This window comes from Nuphar pumila, chromosome 3, assembly GCF_984573655.1.
Source record: "Nuphar pumila chromosome 3, dmNupPumi1.hap1.1, whole genome shotgun sequence".
Lineage (NCBI taxonomy): Eukaryota > Viridiplantae > Streptophyta > Magnoliopsida > Nymphaeales > Nymphaeaceae > Nuphar > Nuphar pumila.
The window spans coordinates 46,330,250-46,340,049 of record NC_143251.1 but is presented as its reverse complement, the minus strand read 5'-3'; the positions used below and the strand labels follow the sequence as shown (position 1 = coordinate 46,340,049).

The following is a 9,800-nucleotide window of genomic DNA, read 5'->3' as shown; positions in this document are numbered from 1 at the left end:
CGGTAAATTCTCGTTTTTTAAAAACTTGCGAGAAATTGAAAATTTTTCATAAATCTCACATTTTTTTCGGCAAAATCTCGACAATAAAAAAATAAATTAAAAAATATACAATTTATTTTTTATAAGAAAATATTGATAAAAATATTTAAAAATAAAAATACATGTTTTTCGTGATAAATAGCCATTTAAAACGTAAATATCGTGTTTAATTCACGATATTTATGTTTTTTCATAAATCTCGCGAGAAATTGCCGTTTAAAACTTTCTGGCAATTTCTCACGATATTATCGCGAGATTATCATAAATCTCGCGATATTTGTCGCACTGGTTACAACATCTCTCTTTGTATCGTTTTCAAGAAATGTTTCAAACTCAAGATCCAATTGATGATACTTATAAAGCATTATGCACACAGGGTCCAGACGTTAAAATTTAGGCTCCGTGTGAGAGAGCCCTGCAGATCAGAGGTGTGTTGCAGTTTCCTCCAGTTCCTGCTTGGGAGTAGTGATGGTGTCAAAACACTGGCTTTCGAAAAGGTGTTGGCATTTCCCAATCCAACACCACATTTTGGCAACACTTCAGGCGTGTGTATTCGGGTGATGCCGGAATGTTGGCAGGTTCTCCTGGATTTTATCATATACATAGATTTGCTTGAAGAAATGATTTCTGTTTCTAGACTATTGACATGTGATTCTACGTAAGGTATGTTTTCTGCTGCTTGCCTTTTCTCAATGTGAATATGGCTTTCTTCATCACAAAATCCGCAGTCTAAATGCTCTAGTGAACATAAATATTCTGAATGCATTATGTTTTTGGCAACTCCATCCCTCAACACCAAATTTTGGCAACACATGAAGTGATGGAGATGGTTTTTATGATCTAACCCGAAACAATGGAAAATGTCCCTAACATTTCTTCCTTTATGGCACGACCAGCAAGGCCAAAAGAGTGTTCTGTTTCTTGTTTTCTGCCACAGCCACAGGCAAGGCCAAAAGTAAGGACGCATCTATACGAACAATGCAAGTGACGATGTTAGCAACATCTCTTCAGCAAAATAAAGAAAAACACCACGTAAAACTGCAATTTCTGGTTAATGGACATAAAATGATAGAAATCCCGGCACTTTATCGTTCCAAAAAAATTGTTGATTATTACGGTTTAAACTAGAGAATAACAAGAAAATGACATCTCGTCCAAAGAAGATTTCACCACAGAAACAGTTAAAGCATCTCCCAAGCTTCTGGAAGGCAACAAAAATTGCCGCTTGACATGAGAACGAATGATACTGAGATTTCACAAATCGTGAACAAAAAAAGAGGAAGGCTCAAGTACGAGTTCTCAGAACTGCGACTTGTCAAGGCTGTCGAAGTAAGGATGATCCAGAGCTGCCTTTGCTGAAATTCTATTCGACGGATCGTATTGAAGCATTTTCTGTTCAAATAATACACAAAAGACAACCCGTTATGGGACAGAAATTTGAAACATTTTCTATTCAAATAGTTCGAAGGACATCAACTTTGAAAAAAAATTGTCACACAAGATCATTATTATATATATATATATATGACTCACCGACAAGAGATCGACACCCTGAGGATCCAAAGATGGAACCGCTCGAGCTAAATTTTGAGGCTTCCATTGAGGATATTCATGCCAGTCTCTCAAGGAGCTTACTCCTGGCCACTGCTCCTCAGTGGGTGTTCCAAGCAATCTGCCACACAAAACAATAATATTGGCTTAGAAATATGTCAATCTGCTGATGAATTATTTAGAGCACTTACCAATCTGCAATTGAATAAAAGCAGACTGAATTACATGAAAAATAGAAAAGCCCAAGTTTCAAACTGAATGGAAGAATAGAAGCAGAAAAATGTTAATGTTGTCATAGGAGGTGGATAGAGTTTCCAAAAGGCTTTTACACATAACCTACAGGGATCAACATTTTTTTTTCTTTTGGCTAGGCCAAGGATCAACATGAGTAGTAGAAACCAAGAAGATTGTGATGCGATGACCTCTATTCCTGCAAGACCTAGATTATGTCATGAAAATTTTCAGTGACATTGGCCTCTAAAACGAGGGATACAGTGAATTAAGCCACATATACGCAACAACAAAGATTTGCTGAGACTGATATGGAGTTCTCCATCTTTAACCATACAAGGATACTTAACTATGACCATTTCCTTCAAAAAGATGAGACCAAAATTTGTTTATCATTCCAGGGATTGTCAGACGCATTGGAGAAATATAGGAAACAGGAGGGTAGACTACTGAAATGCCACACTAAAAGAAAAACCATGATAGTGAGAGAAGCTACAGAACATGTGTCACACACGTTTGTGGTTGGTATACCTGAAGATGTGAAGCAATTGCTGCAACTCAGAATCTCCAGGGAACAGAGCATGCCTCCTAGCCATTTCAGCTGCATAATGCAAAAACGGGTTTGAACATAATAATATATGAATAAAATCTAGAGAAAATTAACACTACAATTAAATAAAAATGGCAAAACAGAAGAATAAAGTAAAAATCTTATTTGACAAATAGCATTTAGAATAGATAAGATGCTAAATATACCATATTTTTAGGTGCATCATCATTCCTTGATAATTCTAGCATATCTGAAAGTTTAACATTTGAATTGATTCACCATATATGCTTTCCTCATAATCCAATATATTTGAGTACAAATTGGGGGTCACATGCCCACATGAGCACATCCAGTACTCAGATTGGGTTTGAAGGTCATGGTCCCATTGAAATCAGATTGATTTAGGGAGAATCAAGAGCCTCAAATCAAAGACACAGAGAGACAGAAATTAGCAGTTGACAACTAATATGATTGGGGCAGGTCATTATAAATTTGTGAAACTATGTGAGCAACTGTTACTGATAATGCATAAGCAAAACAGATTTTGAGAACTGAAGCCTATACTACTTAGAATGACGGATATACCATGCTAAATATACCATATTTTTAGGTGCATCATCATTCCTTGATAATTCTAGCGTATCTGAAAGTTTAACATTTGAATTGATTCACCATATATGCTTCCTCATAATCCAATATATTTGAGTACAAATTGGGGGTCGCATGCCCACATGAGCACATCCAGTACTCAGATTGGGTTTGAAGGTCATGATCCCATTGAAATCAGATTGATTTAGGGAGAATCAAGAGCCTCAAATCAAAGACACAGAGAGACAGAAATTAGCAGTTGACAACTAATATGATTGGGGCAGGTCATTATAAATTTGTGAAACTATGAGAGCAACTGTTACTGATAATGCATAAGCAAAACAGATTTTGAGAACTGAAGCCTATACTACTTAGAATGACGGATATACCACACTACACCAGAACAATATATTCATCAGGGAGGCCAGATTTTGGTTCTAATCTATGATTTTTTTTTTGTTTTGCAATAAACATTTTTAGGTTCATTTGCTCTTAAACGAGCTAGCAGGAACTAGAATAGGTGAGCAACTGTTACTGATAATGCATAAGCAACACAGATTTTGAGAACTGAAACCTATACTACTTAGAATGACGGATACCACACTAACATCAGAACAATATATTCATCGGGGAGGCCAGATTTTGGTTCTAATCTATCTTTTTTTTTGGTTTTGCAATAAATATTTTTAGGTTCATTTGCTCTTAAACGAACTCCGCCTGTGTATAACTGTTTAGTTATACACTGCCGGTCCCAAGCCCGGATAAAGGAGGAGGGTTGCGGTAGGCCTATGACAGCCAACATAAAAACTTAGTCATACCCTATGAATATGAACCAATATGAGAATTTCGTTGGGGCGTTCCCTACTGAGCGACGCGTTGTACTCTATAGGCCCGGAGGCAGTGATAAATGGGCAAGGGTTGCTAGGTCGTCGCCCGGAAGCGACGCGTCACACCGGTGCCCGGGTGTGGTGTCAAATAGGCAAGGGTTCCCTCACTTTGTTGGACGGGTGGGGGTAAAGAAGTTGGTCCAAGACCATAAAATTAGGTTAGCCACTTGGAACATAGGGTCTTTAACTGGTAAGTTGGTAGAGTTAGTAGATGTTATGTGTAGGAGAAAGATTGATATTTTATGTCTACAAGAGACCAAATGGGTAGGTGAGAAAGCAAAAGTGATAGAACCTTGGGGATATAAGATTTGGTATACAGGAATAAATAGGAATAGGAATGGAGTAGGGATTGTTATGAGTCGTCAGTTTATACATAATGTAGTTGAGGTCCGTAGGAAGGGTGATAGAATTTTACTTATTAAATTAGTATTAGGTACGGATATTATTAATATTATTAATGTTTATGCACCTCAAGTAGGTTTAGATGATTCCACTAAGCGTCAATTTTGGGAAGATTTAGATGGAGTAGTACAAGGGATATCTTATGGAGAAAGGCTTTTCATCGGCGGTGACCTTAATGGGCATGTAGGCATTAGTAGGGATGGATTTGAGAGTATCCATGGAGGCTATGGTATAGGAGAAAGAAATGATAGTGGAGAAAGGATTTTAGATTTTGGTTTGTCCTATGATATGATCTTAGCAAACACTTGGTTTAGGAAGAGGGAGTCTCACCTAGTAACATTTAAAAGTGGGGTTAATACGAGTCAGATAGATTTTTTCCTACTTAGAAAGAGAGATAGGGGTTGTTGCATCGATTGTAAGGTTATACCGGGAGAAAGTGTAGCTACACAACATAGAGTCTTAATTTTAGATCTTAGAATTAGACAATGCCGCAAAAGGGATAGATCCTAAAATTAAGTGGTGGGCACTGAAAGGAGCTAAACAAGGAATGTTTGTAGAGCGGGTAGTTAAGGAAGTTGATTGGTGTCTCGAGGAGGATTCAGAATCTATGTGGAATAAGATAGCGGGTGGCATGAGAAAGGTGGCTAAGGAGGTATTGGGTGAGTCTAAAGGCGGTGCACCGCTAGGTAAGGATACATCGTGGTGGAACGAGGATGTCAAATTAGCTATTAAGGTTAAAAGAGAGTGTTATAGAAATCTAAGTAAAAGTCGTGATAATGTGAATTTGGAGAAGTATATGATAGCAAAGAAGGAAGCTAAAAAAGTAGTTCGGAACGCGAGGGATAAGGTATACAAGGAGATTTATGACAAGTTGGATACCAAAGAGGACAGGTAACCTCCTTGAAGTATCAACTAATGGAGGAGGAGTGATATTAGACAACCCGCCTCTACTCTCTTTTTCATAAATAGGAAGTTATGTATCAAATTCATATACCAGATGGATCACCTCACCATATATAAAACAAAATTTCTCCTCCAATTCCTTCTAGTCGAGCTTCTCGATCTGTCATTATGCCTCTAGAAGTAAAAAGAACTACAACCCCTATCCCGCCTGGAGAAGGATATTTATAGGATTGCAAAAATGAGAGATAGGAAATCGAGGGATCTGGGTATGGTTAGATGTATCAAAGATGAAACGCAAAGGGTTTTAGTCAAAGATGATTAAGGAGAGATGGAAAGATTATTTTGATAAGCTATTTAATGAAAGTCATGCTCAGGATCTTGGAGACTTTTCCATTCCTTTTCATGAGATGAATCGTGACTTCATGCGCAAGATTCAAAAGAAAGAAATTGCAGAGGCTTTGAAGAAAATGAAATCAAGAAGGGCAGTTGGCCCAGATGGTATACCTATTGAGGCTTGGAAATGCTTGGGAGAGAAAGGTTTAGAATGGTTGACAAATCTTTTTAACAAGATTTGGCGGACAAATAAGATGCCTAATGAGTGGAGGAAGAGTACTTTGGTGCCTCTATATAAGAATAAGGGTGATATATAAGATTGCACAAACTATCGTGGTATAAAACTCATGAGTCATACTATGAAACTTTAGGAGAGGGTGATTGAGTCTAAGTTGAGGAAGGTTGTCATGATATCGAAGAATCAATTTGGTTTTAGGCCTGAAAGATCTACTATGGAAGCTATACATCTTCTTAGACAACTTATTAAGAGAAATAGAGAGAGGAACAAAGATTTGCATATGGTTTTTATTGATTTGGAGAAGGCTTACGATAGAGTACCTAGGGACGTTCTCTGGTGGACAATGATGAAGAAAGGTGTTTCTCTCAGGTACATTAGTATAATTAAAGATATGTATGAAGGAGTAGTAACCAATGTCCGCACTTGTGGAGGGGTGACAACCAATTTTCCTATAACGGTTGGGTTACATCAAGGATCTGCTTTAAGCCCTTTCCTATTTGCTATAGTGATGGATAAGCTTACGAGATCAATTCAAGAAAATGTGTCGTGGTGCATGTTGTTTGCTGATGATATTGTTTTGATTGATGAGTCTAGAGTCGGGGTTAATGCTAAGCTAGAATTATGGAGACAGACATTGGAAGCAAGAGGTTTTAAGTTGAGTAAGAGTAAGACAGAATACATGGAATGTCGATTTAGTAAGCAACGAAATAGAGATGGGAGTGTAGTGAAGCTTGGTGAGAAAGAAATACCGGTGGATGATTCTTTCAAATACTTGGGATCTATCATTCAAAAGTATGGAGAAATTGATGGAGATGTAAATCATAGGATAAAGGTTGGGTGGATGAAATGGAAGAGTGCAACTGGGCTGTTGTGCGATCATAGAATGTCATTGCGGTTGAAGGGAAAGTTTTATAGGACGACTATTAGGCCCGCTTTACTATATGGTACGGAATGTTGGGCTGCCAAGAGACATCATATTCAAAAAATGAGTGTAGCTGAGATGCGTATGCTGAGATGGATGTGTGGAAATACAATAAAAGATAAGATTCGGAACGAGGAGATACGTAAGAAGGTAGGCGTTGCACCCATTGAAAATAAGATGAGAGAAAATCGTTTATGGTGGTTTGGACATATTCGACGAAGGCCTAATGATGCTCCAGTTAGAAGGATGGAGAAATGGGAAAATATATTAGTTAAAAGAGGTCGGGGTAGGCCTAGGAAGACATGGATGGAGGTGATAGGAAATGATATGAATGCTTTGAACCTCACCGAGGACATGGCATTGGATAGAAATGAATGGAGGAGAAGGATTCATGTGGAAGACCCAGAATGATTTTCTTTGTTGGTTCATATCAGCGACCCCAATTGTTTTGGGATGAAGGCGTAGTTGTTGTTGTTGTTGCTCTTAAACGAGCTAGCAGGAACTAGAATAGGTAACTTGCAAGCAGAAATATGATCAGATTAAAATGGTTTATATAAGCTACAAAAAAAGGATCATTTGTGGTAAAACAAGAAGATTTAGCAATACCTTATGGGCGTAGGACAAAACCATGAGAACCTAGATACAACAAAGTACAAAACACAAACCAAATCACAAAAACTTTAGTTAAAATATTTTCTGATAACATAAAAGACAACTAGAAAGGTTGACCTTTTTGCTAAAAGATTATGCTAAACCATAAGTTTGAACAAGAATACCACAACAAATGAAATCAATACAATTGCAAAAGTGAAATAACTGGAGCATTCAGCAACTTTGACATGTGTTCATGTGAAAAATATATATAAAGAAAATTTATCCAACCTAAGGGACCAAAAAGCTATACCAAATATGCAACCAACAGACCACATGTCAACTCCTGTTGAATAGTGGGTAGATCCTAGCAACACCTCTGGAGCTCGATACCAAAGGGTGACAATCTGAAATAGAAATTTCCAACTGTTAGAAAAGCTGAAGCTGAAAGACTATATCCTTTGTAGAGTACTTTGCATCATGGTTTGAAACACTCCATTTGGCATGACGGATACAAAAGGAGAACTGAAGACACACCTCATGCGTATAACTCTTAAGAGGCACAGTAAAAGCTCTGCCGAGACCAAGATCTGCTATTTTTAATATGCCTTTTTCTTTGTCCACCAAAAGGTTCTGAGGCTTTAAATCCCTGTCAGAAACAGTATGGATAAGTTGAGCCAGAGGCGTTATATAATTTGAGGCCTTAAGAGAACCCAAACTCAAAAAGCACATGATCAGGGGAAAAACCTGTGAAGGACGCCATGGCCATGACAATGTGCTACTCCTTTGCACAATTGGTACATAAAGCTCTGTAAATTTGTTGGAAAAAAAACAGTCCAAGAGTTTTATGACTCAAGAATAAACTACAAAAAACAACCAGTTTCCAAGATCAAAGAACAGAGGTGAACACGCAGGTTTTACCATATAAAACGATATACAGCTCAATCAAAGAAATGTGTGATGCCTCTCAAGGATTTTTCACCCGAAAAGCAAACAGAAATGTCCAAAGAAATGAGATGAGAGAAAAAGGAAATAAAACAATTTGAGTATGGTGCTAAAACAGATAATGGATGAAAATCAAAAGTTTCTATCAAATTCTGCTGTTCTGTATTTATGCTATGATCCTGTAATAATACTTGGTAAACAGGCATAAAGCACACATCCACAAGAAACACAAAGACCCTAATGTTTTCTCTTCGTCCCATTTTTCAGCGAGCCCTTCCACAGGCAAGCTAAACTTTATAAAACTTGTGGGTATGTGTAACACTTGAATTGTGAATTTGAGAGAAAAGTAACTACTTTTCCAGATCGACCGTCCTCCCAAGTGCACGAGATGGATATAATAACCAATTGAGTTTAACGATTTCGTTGTTACCAGAATACCAATCGAAAGAAATGGTTTGGCTAGTTGGTCATCGCTACAGTTAAGTCCGTCATTTTCTCCAAAAATAATGGTTGAAATAAAGAAAGTGGAAATCATCAATGGAAGAAAAGATTGAAAGAAGCCAATGGACCCCATGGTCCAATTTCGGATTGGAGAAATGGGGAAAGAAGGTGAGCACCTGGATGACAGCAGGATCGAGAGGCCTGGGGTTTGGTCCACGTCGATGCGAGTCGATGAATTTCTTGAGGTCCGTATCCAAATACTCAAACACCAAATAAAGAAGCGGCTTCCCGTTCTTTTCAATGTGCTCCACGCAGAGCAACCTGACAGATCAAGAAAAAGAAACTGATTACAGGAGCAATAAGATGAAGAAGAAGAAGAATGGGGAGACAGGGGAGGGGGGTTTGAGTCGGTCGGTCCAGGAGATACCGGACAACGTAGATGCTTTGGGAGAGCATCTGGAGGAGCGAGATCTCGCGAAGGGCAGTGGGGGGAACGCCCTCTTCGTCCATTTCAAGTCTGGTTTTCTTGAGAGCGACCAATTGGCCCGTAATTTTGTCCCGAGCCTTGTACACTTTGCCATACGTTCCCTCGCCCACCTTCTCCAGCTTCTCGTATTTCTCCATGGGCACACCTCGAAACCAAGAAGAAGAAGAAGAAGAAGAAAGTGAGGACACTATTTGGAACGGGGGAGGGGGAGGGTTACAGTACAGCAGGTTCTCCGCTTCGGGGCTTTTGTAAAGTAAAGCCCTGCACTAATTGCGCAATTCAAATTTTGAAACGGGAAAGTCACGTGGATTGGTCGGTGGGTTCCAAACGGCTATTTTTATTTTTCACTCCTTGCCACGCGCCCATTTCTGATTGGCCAGAAAAGATTTTTTTTATGTGCATCGTCCTCATCGCCCACTCTCGCTCTATAGCCAACCGTTTCCCCAAGAAAAAAGACTCGTACAGGGACTGGGGGATTGTGCTTGATTGGAGTTTGTTTTCTAATGCGACCATTCAATAAGGGTACGCCGTCTGAATGATGCACCTCGATATGAAACCGATCGAGATCTTTAGGATCTTAAATTCATGAATTTTTAGTTCGACTCCTCCCTCCTCATTCGAAGTAGGTTATATGTCCCCCCTCCCCCCCCCTCCCCCGGAACACGCAGGTGCGTGTTCTCGGGTCTGAATGA

The 9,800-nt window shown here is 38.8% G+C and overlaps 1 protein-coding gene across 2 annotated transcripts; it reads right to left on the bottom strand.

The window, feature by feature from the left end:
• Window positions 1-1,238: 1,238 nt before the first annotated feature.
• On the bottom strand, window positions 1,239-9,245 carry LOC149842785 (cyclin-dependent kinase B1-1). 2 transcript variants are annotated; one of them, XM_090001576.1, is made up of 8 exons: window positions 9,049-9,245; window positions 8,798-8,942; window positions 7,983-8,044; window positions 7,773-7,884; window positions 7,549-7,642; window positions 2,353-2,422; window positions 1,573-1,711; window positions 1,239-1,431 (listed from the first exon to the last, which is right to left on the bottom strand). In XM_090001576.1, exons 1-8 carry the CDS (start codon window positions 9,243-9,245, stop codon window positions 1,339-1,341), a joined length of 912 nt encoding a protein of 303 aa, XP_089857702.1. In that variant the 3' UTR covers window positions 1,239-1,338. The 2 variants fall into 2 exon arrangements, with proteins under 2 accessions (XP_089857702.1, XP_089857703.1); XM_090001577.1 differs by having other exon boundaries at window positions 8,798-8,860; window positions 9,117-9,245.
• Between the last annotated feature and the right edge of the window lie 555 nt (window positions 9,246-9,800).